The sequence below is a fragment of the Borostomias antarcticus genome, assembly GCF_949987555.1.
Source record: "Borostomias antarcticus genome assembly, chromosome: 20".
Taxonomy (NCBI): Eukaryota; Metazoa; Chordata; class Actinopteri; order Stomiiformes; family Stomiidae; genus Borostomias; species Borostomias antarcticus.
Window position 1 is genome coordinate 1,204,025 of NC_140253.1, and position 20,760 is coordinate 1,224,784.

Sequence of the window (20,760 nt, forward strand, 5' to 3'; positions counted from 1 at the left end):
GTCTCTCTCTCCCTCTGTCTCTCTCTCTCCCTCTGTCTCTCTCTCTCTCTCTCTCCCTCTGTCTCTCTCTCTCTCTCCCCCTCTGTTTCTCTCTCTCTCTCTCTCTCCCTCTGTCTCTCTCTCCCTGTCTCTCTCTCTCTCCCTCTCTCTCTCTCTCTCTCTCCCTCTGTCACTCCCTCTGCCTCTATCTCCCTGTCTCTCTCTCCCTCTGTCTCTCTCTCTCTCTCTCTCCCTCTGTCTGTCTCTCCCTGTCTCTCTCTGTCTCTCTCCCTCTGTCTCTCTCTCTCTCTCTCCCTCTCTCTCTCTCTCTCTCCCTCTGTCTCTCCCTCTCTAGATCGTCACCATGGGACACCCATGCTGTTGGAGGGGGTTCGTTGTCTAGGAACAGAGAAAGACTGTGATTCAAAGCAAAGTGACCGGAAAAGGATATGACCCTCTGCAGCCACCGTCCCATATAAACAGTCCATAATGGAGCTCAACCAGCACTGACATACACACACTCAAGCTTTATGACTAGCCATAGAAATGTGCAGACAGAAACTGCACAATACTGTGTGTGCATATCCTGACACACACACACACACACCTCTCTGAGCAGCTGTGTATTCAGCAGGGCTGTATCTGTCCATGACTGTCCCCTCAAAGCCACAACGTGACAAACGCAGCATTCAGAGAACAGATAATGTGATATTTAATCTGGTGGCTCTGTTGGACTTCTTTAATGACCCTCTGCTGTAGTTGCACAATACACTATAAACCATCATAGCTGTGCTGGGCCAGAGCCTGAAGTGAGTATGAATGTGTACCCAGGCCCATATACATACAGTAGAGCTGTGGTCCTGTACCCAGGCCCATATACATACAGGAGAGCTGTGGTCCTGTACCCAGGCCCATATACATACAGTAGAGCTGTGGTCCTGTACCCAGGCCCATATACATACAGGAGAGCTGTGGTCCTGTACCCAGGCCCATATACATACAGGAGAGCTGTGGTCCTGTACCCAGGCCCATATACATACAGGAGAGCTGTGGTCCTGTACCCAGGCCCATATACATACAGGAGAGCTGTGGTCCTGTACCCAGGCCCATATACATACAGTAGAGCTGTGGTCCTGTACCCAGGCCCATATACATACAGGAGAGCTGTGGTCCTGTACCCAGGCCCATATACATACAGTAGAGCTGTGGTCCTGGCTACACCTCAGCTGGGCCTGAAGTGAATATGCGTGTGATCGAATTAAACTGGGGTGGATTTGAACCCGGGTCAGGGGTGGATTTGAACCCGGGTCAGGGGTGGATTTGAACCCGGGTCAGGGGTGGATTTGAACCCGGGTAAGGGGTGGATTTAAACCCGGATCAGGGGTGGATTTGAACCCGGGTCAGGGGTGGATTTGAACCCGGGTCTCCTGTGACGCAAACACTGCTCTGACCAGCTATACGCCACCGAAAAGCTAGTGATTCTGTGACGCAGCCGTGCGTACGTTATTTATACGAGTAGAGTTTGGGTTTATACGGCTCAGCTGGATTACATGCAGTATGTACTCACATGCAGCTGTGGTCCTGGTCACACCACCCTGGTCTCCATGGCTCTCTGCTTCTTGTCCAAACCATCGCTCTGCAACACAAGCCAAGTAGCTGCCTTAAATAAATCACTACGTATCTAATCAATCACACTGCTGCTGCAAAATGGATGTTATTATATACAGTATGTATATGTTTAATCACATATAATGAATTAGCTAATATATGTGAATATAGTGTGGTGTTTGTTTACATGTGATGTGTAGTTGATTAGCGTACTGAATATCACTTGTGCGTGACCGTGTGTGTGTGTGTGTGTGTACATCCTTAAGTTTGGATACTTTAGGCCTTCTAAAGTAGATTTTGTTTTTCTCCTAAATGTGTCAGTTACATTGGAATAGTACATGACCTGTTTTGTCTGTTGGTTTCAGTAAAACTGCACTATGAACTAAATTGTTTTACAATTGTAAATCGATGGCAATAAAGAAAAATAGCTGTTTTATCTTGTCTTTGTGATTGAATGGTAAGATGGAGATGAACTCAGGAGTTTGGTATAATAAAAAACAATATGGCAGAAAATGAATCGTCCGAATCAGGAGCCTATCCCAGGCTTGGATAGAAGGCCGTCAATTAGACCCTGTTCAGACTTGGTTTTAGAATGTGTTTTGGACGATCAGATCACAAGTGAACAGTGCTAAATACAAGTGTAAACAACCACTAAAACGCATTGTGAACTGTTTACTCAAACCACTTGCAGAGCTGGTCTGGGATGCATTTGACCACATAGCTAGTCTAAACGATAATGTGTCCCCGACAAGGACTTAAAGAATTCTGGAATGTTTAACCGGGCCTCATTTTCGACCTGTGATGTTTTTGAAAATGCATGTTTAGCCCTTTTTTGAGGTTACTTATGATCATATACAATGGTTCAGATCAAAACGTTGACAAAACTAGCACTTTTGAGAAAGTCTGATAATTGCTCTACCACCGTTTTGGTCATACAATGGATGTGGACGGGCACCTTGAAAAATCATTCAAAAACATGTTAAACTCTCAATTTCAAAGACAAGAAACTCACCGAGATTCAGCCCCTGAGTGGGCTAGAGACACACGGTCTTCACTGGTGGGGGCGGGTAGGTGGCCCGGAGAGGGATACACTTTCCCCGACCGGCTCTGACCTGAGGGGGCGGAGTCTCACCACCACGCCACTGTCCACGCCACGGACCCCACAAATCAGCCTCTGAGTGGGTTAGAGACACAATGTCTTCGCCGGTGTGTTGCCCTGCCCTGTGGCTGAAATGTGCTATATAAATAAACTTGCCTTGCCTTGCCCGGTCCATAGTAGTACTAGCAGTAGTCGTTACATACAGCTGCAGCAGCTAGCCCACCTCACATTTTCTCCAGGAAATGTAATTTCTATTTTTTTCTAATGTTTTCATTTCGGCTGACCACAACAAAATTACTGGGTTGTTTCACTTCATACTTATACCTGTATTAGTAGGCCCATCAGAGTCTCAAATGTATTATGCAAAAAACAATTAAAAAGTTCGTTTTGCAAACGTGGACCCCTTTAAAAAAAAAAAAATCTAAAGTCAATTAGTCAAACCCATTGATTATTGATTTCACATGGGACTGCTGTGTGACGCGCACGGGCAGGAGTGAGTGAGTTACTATGGAGACAACCGTCCGTTACTATGGAGACAACCGTCCGTTACTATGGAGACAACCGTCCGCGTGCAGTTATATTTAAAAAATAACGGCTCAAGTTCTGCTCTGAAAACCTTTCCCTGTTCTGCTAGCCGTCTGTCAACGGTTCTGGGGCTATTTGGTAGATAGAAATGCCTCAAACGCAATGAATATCCAAAACCAACATATCAACAACAGACCTAACAGCAAAACTTTACGACACAGAATGCTATTTTAGGTTTATCCATAGCTAACTGAAGCTATTACGTGCTAGCGAGTAGCTAGCATGCTAATGTTAGCTATAGCGAACGTTAGACTTTAAAGTTGCAGAGTAATGAGCAAAACGGGGACTTTTAAAATGTATGAAAATGATGGAAGAAAACGGACGCGTGTGTTCAAAGAAGATATTGGACAAAGGAGGTATAGACTGTCGAAGAAGAACCACGCAGATGGATGCTGCTAAAGGTAGGATTTTGTTTTGGTGATTTGGTGACAAACACGCAGATCACGACGCAGATCACGTCTTAATAACGTCCTGGTCCTGAACCCCGTGTTCGTCTGCTGGACCCCTCAATATTCACACGTCTGGCTTGGACCCCTCTAAGACGTCTGTGGACGTGCAGAACGGGTTCAATATCTGAACGACTAAAAAAACTTTCATTCTGGCTCCTAATTGGATGTCTTTGGACGTCCGGAAAAGACAAGAAAGACATCTTAAAGACGTCCTTTAGACGTGTCTTTGCTCAGTGGGTAGTTTCTCCAAAGGGATGCAGGCACTAACATTGTTGCGGACGAACTGTCTGTCACACCTGGTTTGGGATGTTTTTTCGCTGTATGGTTGGGGCCATTCATATGTTCCCAGGGTCCTCCTGAGGTACTGTAGGATGATGTTTTTCGCTGTATGGTTGGGGCCATTCATATGTTCCCAGGGTCCTCCTGAGGTACTGTAGGATGATGTTTTGATGCTGTATGGTTGGGGCCATTCATATGTTCCCAGGGTCCTCCTGAGGTACTGTAGGATGATGTTTTGATGCTGTATGGTTGGGGCCATTCATATGTTCCCAGGGTCCTCCTGAGGTACTGTAGGATGATGTTTTGATGCTGTATGGTTGGGGCCATTCATATGTTCCCAGGGTCCTCCTGAGGTACTGTAGGATGATGTTTTGATGCTGCCGCCGCGCAGTGAAGGTCCATCAGATATATCCTCTTTTGTTATGCACGGTTGCTTCTGACAGAAGAATGCAGTGATCGATGATGCCCAGAATGGATGCTTCCAGGTGGGGCAAGCTGACTTTATGAAAAGCTAACTTTAATGTTAGTTGCTTTTCAACGCTACTACATCACTCTATTTTTCTTTTCTTTAAAAAAAAACGTTTTGCTTGTGATGATACAGTATTGATATCTTTGGTCTGGCAAGATATTTCTTGTGAGGGCGTGGCTTTTGTTCGATGGCCTTGGAGTTATCTGTCATACCTGGTCTGGGACTTTTTTGGGCAGGATGGCTGTGTTGTGTTGTGTTGTGTTGTCATTCCTATGCAGGGTCCTGTATTCCCCAGGCAGCTCTATATAGGGCCTAGCACATGAATGGGAACCTGAAAAAGATGTTCCCCGGCTCCCTTTTTTGCAAAGACATACTGCAATGTAACCATGCTGGTTCCGGTGATAGCCGTGTGTTTGGGGTTGTGCTTTAGATGTGCATGTGTGTGGTCTGGCCGTGGTTTGGTCTGGTGCGACTAGTTGGCCTAAGGATTTGTCCATTGTTCGGCTTCTGGTTGGATTTTTCTTTGTCCTTAGTATTGTTATGGCCCTGGTGCAGTTGTTTATTGGGGCTCCATCCAGCAGGACCCAGCAGCTGCAGCGTCCTCTCTAGGCCCTGACCTCAGCTACTCCACGGCCGGGGGAAGCCCGACAGAGACTGTCCACGCAGAAGGATACAGCTAAAGGTAGGATGATGTTTTGGTGATTATGCTGCCGCCGTGCCTTGAAGGTCAACAGACATACACATTGTCGTCTGGTTATGCACGTCTGTTTCTGAGAGAAGGATGCACGCAACCAATGATTGTTGCGGACGCCCATAATGGATGCTTCCAGGTGGGGCAAGCTAATGCTAGCTCATGAAAAGCTAATGTTGGCTGCTTTTTCATACATCACTATCTTGCCTGGTTTTCAAAACATTTTGCGATGATACAGTATTGATTAACGTCTGGCGAGACGTAGGCCTATGTCTTAGGGATTGGCGATATGGCCAACATATGAAATAAATTTTTTTTTCAGTGTTAAATGGACGAGTCACAATTTCAATCAATTTTTCTCTGTTTACATGAATGGACTCGAGAAAACATGATTAAACAATAGTTTCCTTTATTAGACTTTAGTCAGAGAGTGTGAGAATAAACAGTGGTACCATTTAGTGGCATTCAAGTAGGCCTATGTCATTCAAGTAGGCCTATGTCATTCAAGTAGGCTATGTCATCAATTTCTGGGGGCCTAGGCCTAGATGTCCTACAACAGGTTAGGATAATGAAAATGGCACAAATAATAATAATAATCATAAACTTTATATGAAACTCAGCACAGGGAAGGTAGCATAAAAAGATCAAATAAAATAATAAAACAATTACAGCAACAACAAGAACAAGGAGTAAATAAACGCTTTGATGTACAAATGAGTCTTAAGACGAGATTTAAAAGTAGAGCCAGTGTTGGCTAGTCTCAGATCCTCAGGCAGGGCAATCCAAAGGTTAGGAGCACTAACTGCAAACGCCGTTCATTCCTTCATTTATTCATTCATTCATTAAATAAAAGATCGATTTTGGGATTCATGAATCGATTCTGAATCATTTGATTCCGAATCGATTCCGAATCGATGAATCGATTTTTTAAACCCAGCCCTATTACCTAGTGAGAGAACGTCTGGCCAAGTGGGCTGGGGCTGACGTTCAGGTCATAGACCCCGTTTACACTTTGCATTAAAATGCATTGCATTTATTTTCACTCAGATTTGTATGGATGGTTAATGAAACACTAGTGAAAGTATGAATTAACTGGGGGAGAATATCTCAATATCACAATATCTTTAGAGCTCTGTGAACCAGCTAGCTAACTGACCTACAATAATGTCAAGCAAGCTAGCTGAGGCTGTCACTCCTGTCTCGGTGTCTGATCATATTACTGTCACATTTATTTGGGAAAAATAGCTGGTTAACATAAGTTTGTTGGCAATTAGTTTTGACAACTGGACAGTTGATATGTTGCACAACAAATATACAGAACACGTTCAAGTCTAGTCATGTTGTCATTAACACTGAGATAAACCAGTGGTTTAAATATCCATGTTTAGACTGGGATTAGAATTACTGATGCTACAGACTTGAATTTAATTTAGGTTTAAATGGAAATTAAACTGTGATTGCCAGAGGGTTAGATTTAACCAGGATTAATTGTAAAACCAGGTTAAACTAGGTTTAAAGTTTGGTGCAACTGGATTAAAAGATGAACCTTGTTTAGACCTAGTTTAAGAGTTCATCCTTGTTGGTGCAACCCATCTTATGTCTGCCAGATAGAAAATGGCTGACAAGGAGGGAGAGTTTGAAAGTCAATCATTAACTTCACCTTTGCACTTTCTCTTTCATAGCTTCATTGTGTGGCGCAGGCAAATGCTTTTCTAACTGATTTTACATGATTTGTTAGAATTTTTATAATAGGTTTCTTATCAACGTCTCTCTCTGCCTGTTCTCGTACTTCCTGGATCAACTTTTTCAGCAAGTCTTTGTCTTTACTAGTTTGTTTCACCTTCACATTCAGGTCATCTATCTCTCTCTGTTTTTCTCTCAAGTTATCGTCTTTTATATCCAGTTTCTCCAGCAGACACTCTAACTCTAACATTAGTTTTTCATTCTCTCTCTGCTCCTGTTCGTAGCGTTGTCTCAGTTGCTCCTCTCTCCTCTTGATGAAGCCTTCCACCTGTTGGTACATGTCGTTGGTGTAGTACTGCCCTCCGTTCTCTTCCACCATGGCTGCGACCTTCTTCATCAGCTGGTTCACTTGCTCTCGGTCCTCCACATTCTCATTGTTGAAGACGTGGTACCTGTTTCCACACTCCTGGATGAGATGCTGCAGATCTTGGCCTCCCTTTTGGATAAAGTCCCCTATTTCCTGTCCTTCTAGTTTGTCCCCATGGGTGAAGAGGACCATGGTGTGTTTTATCGCCGCTTCTCCAAAGATGCTCTTGGCCCTGACCAAAGACATCTGCTCCTCCTTTGTGAAGCGTCCGATGGTCACGACCAGCAGGAAAACATGGGGTCCAGGGGAGGAGAGGGTGATGCACTCCACCAACTGCTTCTGGACAGAGGACTCTGATAGCTGGGTGTCAAACAGGCCCGGGGTGTCGATGACCATCACCGTCTCCTCTGTCCCAGTACTACAGTGTCTGGTCACAGACTCAGCAGAACAATCTACCTTGAACTCCTCTCTCCCCAGGATGGTGTTTCCTGATGCACTCTTCCCTGCTCCAGTCCTCCCCACCAAGACCATCCTGACTGATGACAAAACTAAACATTAGACTGAACATTCAATTCAAGACCCAACCTTGGAACACACCATAGTGCACACAGTATTACTACTGCTTACGACTGAATTAAGGTGTTCAACAAGCCTGACATCAATGAATCAATATTTTATGTTTGTGGTGTGTGCAATTATTATATAATTATCTTGTTATCAAAATAACTTACATGCCATTGGAATCCACATACTGGAACTAATCTTCCGTTGTCCACCAGGAGGTGCTGCTGTAACATGAGACCAAAATGGGTTCGGAGTTATCTAAAATAACTGAGACTCAACAAGTTAGTCTTCATGAAGTGTAGAACTAGTGCACAGCATAAAAATGTGTATCAGCCGTACTCTGTTGGCTTGGCTGTTCCCTCAATAGTTCAGGCATACTATACAATACTTAAACTTTCAAATTGTTAATTCCCGTTTCTTTGTCTCATTTGAATATTTTGCCATATATTTTCAATGTAATTATTACTTTTAAGGAATAATCTGAATTGTTTTGGAATTACATTTTTTGATACATTTTGCCTAATAATCATAGCTATTAGCAATAGACTAGCTGCTGTGTTGAGGTGGGATTTTATAATGGGCAACATGAGTTTCAGTTGTACTTGCAATAATGTAATTCTTTTGAACATGTTATGAAATATTATCATTATTTCTATTCTTACTATGATAAGACAACACTTACAGTCATGTTCTCCCTGTAGTGAAGTTGCCATCATCACAGTCAAGGTTGTTTTCAGACAAACGCTGTTCTCTGGTTTAACAGAATCCCTTACAGAATAATACAATAGGACATAAAATGAACTGCGCTGAAAACCTATCTCTTGATCAATGATCTCAAGGGGCGTTGTCTTGGCAGTTTTAACATTGAGTTCCTCCCATTTTGCTATCATTGTTAAAACGTTGCAGTGAGCTGGGAAATAGATTAGCTGAAGGTAGATGGGTAGGTACGTCAGTAAGCAGGTAGTTGGTACTGTAGGTAGGTAGGTACTGTAGGTTGTACTGTAGGTAGGTGGTAGGTAGGTACTAGTAGGTAGTTGGTAGGTAAAGTAGTTGTAGTTGGTACTCTAGGTAGGTAGGTACTGTAGGTTGTACTGTAGGTAGGTGGTAGGTAGGTACTAGTAGGTAGTTGGTAGGTAAAGTAGTTGTAGTTGGTGCTGTAGGTAGGTGGGTACTGTAGGTTGTACTGTAGGTAGGTGGTAGGTAGGTACTAGTAGGTAGTTGGTAGGTAAAGTAGTTGTGTAGTTGGTACTGTAGGTAGGTAGTTGGTAGATAGGTTGGTAAGTAGTTAGGTAGGTAGGTTGGTAGTACAGTACGTACAGTACTTAGTAGGAAATTGCACTGTTAACATCAAAGAATCACCATCAAGATTGAAATACAAGTTACAATGCACAATAAGAAATGCAGATGTACTGTACTGAAAACAAGTGCCTAACGAGGGATAGATTCCTTCGGATGACTACTGTAGGTTGTGCAGACCAAGGTGTGCAAGATTCAGGATTCAAATTTCAATTGTTAATCAAGTTAGTTGGTAGGTAGTGTTTAATCTTATAGCCTCAGCACCTACTAAGCTGAAACTCACTCTCAGAAGAAGCGCTGACAGTCCCTCCAAGAGGCACCTCCCTATTGGCGCAACTATCAGCTTGTCCACCTTAAAAGCGGGAGAGCTTATCGAACGTGGGTTCGAATCCCACCCTGGACAAGCCCTTAACATGGGTCGAACTGTTGAACACAATGAAGATGAGATCAGACGGTACACCCCTATGTACCTCCCATCCCAGTCATGGTCTCTTTAACCCACTCCCCTCTGGCAGGAGACTGCGTTCAATCGGGACCGTGTCCACACATCATAAAGACAGATTCTTTCCCACGGCCATCAGACTCATTAACAAGGCTTGTGTCCCCCGACGACGCGCCCCCCCGCCCCCTATACCCCCTGCTCCACTTGCACACGACCTATGATTGTACCACATACCTCAACGGCACACACATTGCACACACTATATAACACCGCTCATCCACCGTACTGGAGGAGGGGGTTATGAACATGCCATAGATAATTATAAGGAGCTGATGGTGGAACAAGAGTCCCCCAACACCTACCATCCAGGCGGAGGAAATTGAGATGGTGGAGTCTTGGGACTGCACTTGAACAACAAACTGGACTGGGCAGACAACACTGAGGCCCTCTATAGGAAAGCACAGAGCAGACTGTTCTTCCTCTGAGGCTCAGGTCCTTTGATATGTGTAGCAGGCTGCTGCGGATGTTCTACCAGTCTGTGGTAGGCAGCGCACTGTTGTTTTCCATAGCTCGCGGGATGGGACGGTTTGAAATGTTCATATCACGGTTATAGTGACCAAAATTATCACGGTTCACGGTTTTATCACGGTTAGGGATGGGTCTCGTTGATTTTTATCGATACTGATACCATTATTGAGACTGCTTAACGATTCGAGTCTTTATCGATCCCACTATCCAACCTGGTTTTACCCGGCAGACGTCAGAATTCGACGTTTGTCCATCGCCTCCAAATGTCATTTTTAGATGGCATCAAACGTCATTTTTAGACGGCATCATACAAATGATGCAAATAACGTATGTTAATATTTTGTTCCTCCCATTTTGTTGAACACAGTGTTAAAACATTGCAGGGAACTTTCATGTTGCAGAAGTTCTCGGATGACTCCTCTATCGCGAGCTGCACCAGTATTCACCCTTTCCTCATTAACAAAATGGAGCAGGTGCTCATTCAGGCCTACTGCAACTCCCTCCTTGCCGGGGCCCCGGCGTCAGCCATTACACCCTTGGAACTTGTCCAGTAAGCTGCTGCTCGCCTTGTGTTCAACCACCCCAAGTTTTCCCACACAACTTCCCTTCTCCGTTCTATACATTCATCATGTTGTTTTACCTTTATTCAATTTGACCAAAAATGTTTTTTATGTTTTTTATTTTCAGTACTCAATTTATGTTTTACTTACTTTCTATTCTCTTACTTTCTGTTCTCTTTTACCATTATATGATCTGTTCTGTTTTATTCTCTTATTTATATCTACTATTTTAACTATGTTTTTAATTATTGTATTGTGCTGTAAAGCACCGTGTGCTACATGTGTTGTATGAACAGTGCTATATAAATAAAGTTGACTTTGCCTTTGAAGAAGGTCTTAGAGGTGGGGTACGCACTTGAAGGATGACATTATAACTACCATCATTACATGTGTTAATTCTGTCCTCAACTTTGTGTGGGCACTTTTGAATGATTGAGCCTCATGAAAACAAAATACCTGATGTGTGTGTCGTTGAAAAAATGTGGTAGATCAGGTCAGCCCAGCATTCATTGGAAAACTGCCTTGTCAGCTTCTTGTGTGTGGATGATCTAGTTGATGAAAAATGACAGATAAAGCTACTGTCCTCTGAAGAGATCTACCCCCTGCAAGAACAACAGGTAAACACACGTCTTTACAATCATGTGACTTAGATTCAGGAATGAGGTGTGTGTGTGATAGGTATCTGCAAGGGGTTGGCTGAACTATTAAATACACTGTATGTGACTTGTTGAAATGTTGTAATGACAAATGTGAATTAAAACAAAGATGCCTTGGTGAATAAAATGTTTATCAATTATATTCCACCCACATTCCCATTTGTGAGTTAGATGCGGGACCTTGCTCAAAAATGTCATGTTTGCAGTCTGAACACCTGTACTGTAATCAAGTTCAGGTCACAGATTTTTATACAAAATCACTCTCTGCTGGACAGTTTGGGAATTGTCCTTGGACATGTCCCATTGAAGGTACAACATCAGCAACATTCAATACAGTAAGAAGCATGAGAAGGCGTCAAACATTTGATAAAATGATATACACAAATATTGCAATAATCTGACATGGTAAGGCAGTAGTTTAAGTTGATCAAATAATAAACTGATTCTGAAAGGAAAATTTATCATACAGTGAAATATGTTTACAGTACTGTAACAAGTAACCATACTAAGTTTTGATTATTAAAGGGATATTCTGGAATTTTTAAACTAGGGCCTCATTTTCGACTTACTTATGATGTTTTTGAGTGATGGAGATAATTTCATGCTGTAGATGGCTTTGGGTCGTTCCAATTTCCACTGGTGGCTAATGCTAGTGCAACACAATGAAGTCATGTTAGCCTGTCCAAAAAACACCACTAAACACCCAAAGCGCATCAGAATAAGAATCCTATGAAAGGTTTTGGGATTTTGTGTTTATCCTTTATTTCAGCTGAAACAGTAAATGTGATGGTAAGAATATGCAAAATTACAGGTTTGCTTGATAAAGCAGTATAACTCAGCTTGGACAATGATTGTTGTGTTATAAATAACACACTGGCTAATCGGCTCAATCAAACGTCATGTGATCAATGTTGGTTGTGGTATAGGTTGTGATTGTGCCCCTTCATGCTCTATACACAAATTAATTTGTCACAATAAAAACACATTCAAATGGAGGAGGGAGAGTAGCTAGGGTGGGAGGGACTCTGGAACTCAGGGTGCACAATGTATATTGCCTCCATAAAAAAGCTCACTGGATTGTATCAAAGGGCAATGGTACAGTATTAGAATCTGAATGCGAATACAAATATTAATATAGGCTAAAAAAGCCCTATGTAGATTCTGGCAAGGACTTAATACGGCTTCTCCTTACACTTATTGCATGTGACGATGCATAGCGGGATGGTAAAGAATCGATACAAACATGTGACAGTTAAAATCAATGAAAAATGATTTTTTTCTAAACAACAACGCCATAATCTACTTTTAACCTTGCTTGTTCGACATGCTACATCAATAAAAAATGTGCATTCATTGATAGTTTGTGATACCCTACCTCAGAAATAAAAAAGGGATTCTTTAATTTCATATAGAAAAGATAAGACTTTTTTTTTTTTAATGCAGTCAAAATTTGCCTGCAATCTCATTTTGTATTTAATAATCATGAGAAAATTGTATCATGAGCCCAGTATTGTGAATCGTCTCAAATCGTGAGTTGATTGAATCATTACATCCCTATGGATAGATAGATACATAGATAGACAGTCAGACAGACAGATAGACAGACAGACTATTCATCCCCGATGGGAAATTATTTTGGCTAGCAAAAAAACAAACATTGCAATAATTAAACACATAACAAAAGGCACAGTGCTCAAAATGTACAAAAAAGGCAGAACAATAAGGCCCAAAAAAGGCATCATATACAGTTCCTCCTCCTGCCCTCTGTTCTCTTGCACCATGGCTGCAACCTTCTTCATCAGCTGGTTCTCTTGCACCATGGCTGCAACCTTCTTCATCAGCTGGTTCACTTGCTCTCGGTCCTCCACATTCTCATTGTTGAAGACGTGGTACCTGTTTCCACACTCCTGGATGAGATGCTGCAGATCTTGGCCTCCCCTTTGGATAAAGTCCCCTATTTCCTGTCCTTCTAGTTTGTCCCCATGGGTGAAGAGGACCATGGTGTGTTTTATCGCCGCTTCTCCAAAGATGTCGCGGATCCTGACCACAGCCTTCTGCTCCTCCTTTGTGAAGCGTCCGATGGCCACGACCAGCAGGAAAACATTGGGTCCAGGGGAGGAGAGGGCGATACCCTCCACCAACTGCTTCTGGACAGAGGACTCTGATAGCTGGGTGTCAAACAGGCCCGGGGTGTCGATGACAATCACCTTTTCCTTTCTCCCAGTACTACATTCTTTGGTCACAGACTTGGGAGAACAATCTACATTGAACTTTTCTTTCCCCAGGATGGTGTTTCCTGATGCACTCTTCCCTGCTCCAGTCCTCCCCACCAAGACCATCCTGACTGAAGACAAACCATTAGACTGAACATTCAATTCAAGACCCAACCTTGGAACACACCATAGTGCACACATTGGTATTTGTTCTACTGAAATAGGCTTTCCAACAAGCTTGACATCAACAAATCAATGTTGCCTGACATCAAACACATTTGTCAACCATTTTATCATTAACCATTTGTCAAAGTAACTTACATTCCATTAGATTGAACATACTGGAACGTATCTTCCCTTGTCCACGAGAGGGGGCTGTTGTAACATAAGACGAAAATGGGTTAAGATTTCCCTAAAATAACCTAGACTCAACAAGTCAGTCTCCAGGAAATGTAGAGCTGCACAGCATAAAGTGTATTAGTCATTCTACTCTGTTGTCTTGGTTGTTGCATTAATACCTTAACATAGAAATGTATTTCCCTTGTCTTTCTCTCCTTTTAATATGTTACCATATATTTTCAATGTAGGCTAATAAACTATTAAAGAAAGTTATTTTTGGAAACATTATGCTTAATAATCGTAGCTGATGAACACTAGCAATAGACTAGCTGCTGTGTAGAGGTGGGACCTCGTAATGGACATGTGTTCAGTTGAAATAATTTAATCCTCTTGAATATAAAAGTACACATACTACTGTATCTTATTTGCTATGATTAGTCAACACTTACTGTCATGTTCTCCCTCTAGTGAAGAAGTTGCCATTACAGTCAAAGTTGTTTTCAGACAAATGCTGTTCTCTAGTTAAACAGACGATCCCTTACAGAATACGAGCAATAGGACATAACATGAAAACTACTGTGAAAATCTGTCTCACGATCTCAAGGGGCGTGGTCTTCACAGTGCTCATGTTAACATTTTGCTCCTCCCATTTTGATTGCTACATGTATCAGTGTTACATTACAGTGAACAGGGAACTGGATTAGCTGAAGGTACAGTAGGTAGGTAGGAATTGTAGTAGGTACTTTTTTAAACCCCAGTGGGAAATTACACTGTAACAGCAGCTACGTAAAGAAGTACATTAAAGAAGCACCATTATGATTAAAATACAATTTACAATAAGTAAAGTTGCCTGATAGGCCACATGAGAGTCTTGTCTGTAACAAAAACCTCCCAGAGACCAAACACACCTTTTGGTTATTTTAATGCAGGCTTGCAGGTAGTCTAATCCCCAGAGAGACGAGGATCAAACTACGAAGATACATTCAAAAACAGTTCCTTTGATAGTAGCGAATAAACAAGATGTGAGCTCATGCATTGCCTCATCTTGGTGAATAAGCGGCCCATTCACATAATTCTGTTTGTACTACCAACTGGGCCCTTCTGCTTATAAACTTATCTGCTGTACTCTGCTCCCTCCTCAAACATGGCCCCCGGTCTGCTACAGTGCATCTCCCCTAACCCTGTTCTATTGCTTGGTACTGTCTGCTTTATACGTGATCTGCTTGCACCTGCACACCTACCGTACACACCAGTGGCGGCTGGTGACTCAAAAAACTGAGGAGGACAGGAGGAAGAGTGGCGAACCGCCCATGGCCGCCAGGGGGGACTTTCCCTCAGTATGTTATTATTTGAAATATCAGCTTTAAAGTGGATTTACAGTCAATTTTAGCATATGAAAAACTGAATAACACTTTCTTTGACAACATGCAGCATTTATTTATCATATTCATGATTAGATATTACAAAACAACAATAAAACATTGTAAGCAATAGTTGTTGTAATGTATTGTATTCTTCTCTAAAGAGAGAAAAGAATTGATATTGGTGAGGTGCTGGAGAGGTTAGGTGATATATGAAAAATGTTTTTGATTAGGGGACACTGAGGTGTGCTGGCTCTCAAACAGTTTGTTGGCAAATAGATTTGACAACTGGACAATGGAATACGTTGCACAGCAAATGCAGTATCCAACAGTTCACTCATGGCTAGCTAGCAATGGTACAGCTATGGGATTAGCTCATTTGGGTTGCTGTCAAAGCTGCCACTCTTATGTTGCTATAGCCTACAATTAGCAGAACAATATGAACATTCAGTTGAAAGTTTTCCATCCACCCATCCATCACTGGGCGCCTCCAGCCAATCAGCAGCCTGCCTATGCCGTAGCCTGACGTGCACCTCGTAGCTAACGTTACCGGCTATAGCCAGCCAGTGGAACTGTCGTGTTCAGACGGCTCTAGCTCAAAAAGTATTTATGTCAGCTTGGATATTTAGATGCCTAGAATCAAGACAAATAGACGAACAGTTTGATGTACAGTATAATATGTCCCATAATACTTTCGGATGTATTATATTATGGAGCTACGAACACACAAAAAGTCTCCAATGGCACAGGGAAGAGAAACACAGACATCAACGCCGACTCAATCGGCCTTCACTGTGGTAAATCTGGAATCTGGAATGTGATTGGACTAACAAAATGTCAATAACTGAATCCTGTTCAGACAGGGCAGGAGTACTGTCCTCCCTTGACGTAATTTTTCAGCGTTTTGGCCAATCACGAATTAGCAAGAAAAAAAGGCATTACATTGATTTAAGAGAAAAGAACCTGCCCTAAGGGAGGCTAGCCTCCCTTCCATAGATATCTTATAAGTATAAGACAAAGTCATAAGCTCTCCATGTAGAAAAAACCCCACCAGGTGGGATAGCAGATGTCGCTCTGATGAAGGCATACTGCTGAACAGAGTTGAATACTTGACGTCTTCTTCTTCTTCTTGACGTCGTTCTTGAGACGTCAGCCCAATGCAAAAATGTAAACTGAGCCGAAAACCTTGCACTTTTATTTTATGGGAATGCCATTATCCCACCTGGTGTGTTTCCCTACAGGTATTCTACTATAGCAGAGCAGCCACAGCCTAAGATGGCAACTAGAGGACACGCTTCTGTTCTACCTCTCAACATAAGCTCTCCATGTCACACATTTTTATTAACACAATGGTATGGCGGGAAGAGTATTTTAGTGAAACTTAAAATTTTAAACTTAAAAGTTTTTAAGTAGTGGATGGTGATATAACCACCATCATTACACGTGAAGTGTTTGGTGTGACCGCAACTTTGTGTGGGGACTTTTGAATGATTGAGCCTCATTAAAACAAAATACCAGATGTGAATGTGACTAAAAATGTGACGGAGCAGGTTAGCTTACCTTTTATTGTAAAACTGCCAACTTCTTGTAAGCGGAAGATCTTGTTGATGAATCATGACAGATAAAACTTCTGTCCTCTGAACAGATCTACCCACTACAGGAACAACAGGTGAACACATTTCTTTTCAATCAGGTAACTTGGTTTTAGGAATGGGGTGTGTCAGTGATGGGTACCTGCATGAAGCTGCCTACTCTATAGTTTGAACTATTAAATATATGTGCCTTGAAGTGGTGATATGGAGTAATGACAAATGGCACTGAATTGAAACAAAGATGCATTGATGACTGTTTATTAAGCATCAACCATACAATACATATTACCACCTCATTGCCCTACTATTTTAAGACTGTATATTTATTTGCCCAGGGACTGCGGGTGCAAATTAGCTGTTTAGCTATAACCTTGTACAGAGCATCTCTCCCTGTTTTATAGGGTAAATGTCTATTGTGCCTTGTCCCTGTCTTAAAAATAAATAAAAATCAATCAATCAAAAATCAATTTGTGAGTTAGATCCTGGTAGGGACCATGTACAAAAAACAAATCCTGTTCAGGTCACAGATTCTTGCACTATATCACTCTGCTGGATTTGTCATTGGAAATGGCTTGTAGGGATTCAGAGGGACCCATTGTATACAAGTTACAAAATGAGCAATACCAACACAGTAAGAAGGTTTAAAATCTGAGGTAAAACTGTACACAGATATTTACAATACAGAAGTTTAAGTTGATAAAATAATAAAACTCTAGGGACAAGGAAGCTTCTAGAGGAGTAACGTATGACAGGAAGACCAGAGAGAAAGCTGAAAACAGCAAATCATTTCATAAGGGGAAAACGTGTCACACAATGAAAGATGTTTAGAGAACTGCACCCATCTTCCACCATTTAGTCTAAGCTCACCTAATTTTGACCATTAAGGCAAGTGGTCTGTTCAGAGAAAACGTTAACGTAGACTATATAAAAGGATTCTCCTGGCAATGATCAACCAGAGCATCTACTGTATGCAGGAGGGGCCATCTTCCTTTAACTCTCTGTGGTGGGTCAGTGTCTGCTCTTCCAGATATATACCACTCAACCTTTGACCTTTTTGGAATTGAAGAGAAGGCTCTTTTAATAGAGTGACATTTTGCTGGGAGGCTTACTATGTGCTAGGTGGCTGTGGTGGAGGGTCTAACACTAATTTATGTTAGCGCTACTGTGATCATTACTGTAACCATCTCCTGTCCTGAGAAGGTGTCATCAGAACTGGACTATGATTGGTGATGTATCTCCTCCATGTGATGTGATGTACAGTACATCCTCCAAATGCAGGGAAACTTTAAAGATGAAAGTTTTGGATATTTTGTTTATCCTTTTATTTCAGCTTCAATAGTAAATGTGATCAAATGCATTGACAAAGTACATTGCTTGTATTGCTCAGCTTGGACATTGATTGTTGGGTTATAAATAACTGATAGTGGCTAATCAGTCAATCAAACGGCATGTGATCAATATTGGTTCTGGTTTAGGTTGCAATTGTGCCCATTGATGTTTCATGCGCAAATGTAATCGTCACAGAAAAAAACCCATTGAAACGGAGGAGGGAGTGTATCTGAGGAGGGAGGGAGTCTCGATACAGGCCTGCGCAGGTAGGCTACAGGAGGTGTGAATCTAAAGACTAAAGACTTTTAGTTCAGGCTGTTTCTTGTCTCAGGTCAGACAGTTAATACAAGATCACTCTCTGCTGGACATTTTGGGGACTGAGGAGCTTTCATTGCACAGATCAACAACAACAAAAACAGGTTTTGGCATAGTATCTCCACACATACAGTATTCACACAAATGTATACGATCCATCAACATAAACACATGGTCATGCAGTACTACAGGTTAGGTCATAGCTCCATACAATGAGAAAAATAAAATGGCTGCCAAAAATTATACAATGACTGACAAGTAGGGAGAGTTTGAAAGTCATTAACTTCACCATGGCTCTTTCTCTTTCATAGCTTCACTGTGTTTTGCAGATGGATGCTGTTGTAGACAAATTCACATGAGCTACTAGACTGTCTATTATAGTGGTCTTTTCAAAGTCCATCTCTGCTTCCTCTCTCCACTTCTTGTTCAGCAAGTCTTTGTCTACTCTAGTTTGTTTCATCAGGTCATCTATCTTCTTCTGTTTGTTTATTAAGTCGGTGTCTTTCAGGTTCAGGTCCTCCATCAAACTCTCCAGCTCTGACTCCAGGTTTTCATTCTTGCTCAGCTGCTGTTTGTAGGATTGTGTCAGTTTCCCCATCAGATTCTCTAACTTTGACAACAGCTCTTCCTTCTCACTCAGCTCCTGTTCGTAGCGTTGTCTCAGTTCCTGCTTTCTCCACTGGATGGCGGTCTCCACCTGTTGGTACATGTTGTTGGTGTAGCACTGCCCTCCGTTCTGTTTCACCATGTCTGCGATCTTCTCCAGCAGCTCGTTTACTTGCTCTCGCTTTCGTTCCTCCTTGTCCTTGTTGTTGAAGACGTGGTACCTTCTTCCACACACCTCGATGAGGCTCTGAAGTTCACTTGACTTTTGGATGAAGTCCTCTATACTCTTCTTTTTCAGTTGGTCGCCGTGGGTGAAGAGGACCAAGGTGTGTTCTTTCAACGCCGCTTCTCCAAAGATGTCGATGAACCGGGTGACGGCTGCCTGCTCCTCCTCGGTGAAGCGTCCGATGGCCACGACCAGCAAGAAAACATGGGGTCCAGGGGAGGAGAGGGTGATGCACTGGACCAGCTGGTACCTGACAGAGGACTCTGATAGCTGGGTGTCAAACAGGCCCGGGGTGTCGATGACCGTCACCGTCTCCCCAGTACTCCTCTCACATTGTCTAGTCACTGACTGGGCAGAACAAAGTACCTCAAAGTCTTCTCTCCCCAGGATGGTGTTTCCTGAAGCACTCTTCCCTGCTCCAGTCCTCCCCACCAGGACCATCCTGACTGATGACAAAACTAAACATTAGACTTCACTGGACACTCCATTCTAGACCCAACTTAGGACACACCACAGTGACATTCATTCATTCATTCATTCATGCATAGACTGGAATAGACTGTTACTGTACATCCATATAGTAGTGTATTGTGTTTAGTTCTTCCCTTCTGTTTTTCCCCTCACTCTAAAATACATTCAGGTGTCCGACTGGCGTTCCTCGTGACCTCCTCAACTGCTCCCATCCAATCAGTCAATCAGAGACCAGCTGTTCGTCCATCCACCTTTTAAACCCCACCTGTCTTCTGTTCAGCTGTGAATGCAGCTAATAGCTACTCTGTTTTTTTGTTTTTTTTTATCACATTGCTTAGTTTAGTTTCATGCCTATATGCGGTATAGTGTTTTTTGTTACGTATTTATGAATGAGAGTGAGAGGAAAAACAGAAGGGAAGAACAGAACACAATATACAACTATACGGACACATGTGGCCTTAATACCCCCACCCACAAAAAACAAGCCCCTAGAGGCTTGAGACAAAACATACAAGGTGCTACAATAAAATTCAAACAGTAACGTGAACAAACACACAGTGGAGCACTTCAGCCATAAGTAAACAGTTCACCACATACCATATCCATGAAAATTGCATAACAATTTGTGCCCCCCCCCCCCAAAAAAAAGTGGCCAGCATTTTCCACACACACACACACACACACACACACACACGCAAATCTGTATGTGTGTGGGGTACACACAATCATCATATCATTATCTTTTTGTAACTTACAGTCTATTAGATTGTGCATACTGGAACTCATTTCCCCTTGTCCACCAGGGGGTGCTGTTGTAACATAAGACCAAAATGGATTAAGATTTCTGTAAAATAACTGAGACTCAACAAGTTAGTCTTCAGAAAGTGTAGCACTAGTGCACAGCATAAAATGTCTATCAGCCATTCTACTCTATTGGATTTGTTGTACCCTCAATAGTTCAGACATACAATACAACGCTTTTAACTTTAATTTAATTTAACTTCCTCTAATTATGCTGCCGTATATGCAATCATCTATTACCCATAGAAATGA

At 42.3% G+C, this 20,760-nt stretch overlaps 2 protein-coding genes across 2 annotated transcripts in view; both read right to left on the bottom strand.

Annotated features, from left to right (window-relative positions):
• tesk1a (testis associated actin remodelling kinase 1a) overlaps positions 1 to 20,760 on the bottom strand; it is a 77,535-nt gene that overhangs the window by 22,137 nt on the left and 34,638 nt on the right. The window lies entirely within an intron of this gene.
• Positions 6,844 to 19,677, bottom strand: LOC311322679 (GTPase IMAP family member 7-like; the record flags this gene model as incomplete). Its single annotated transcript, XM_084454768.1, has 2 exons — positions 6,844 to 7,308; positions 19,246 to 19,677. 2 exons carry the CDS (start codon positions 19,675 to 19,677, stop codon positions 6,844 to 6,846), a joined length of 897 nt encoding a protein of 298 aa, XP_084310894.1.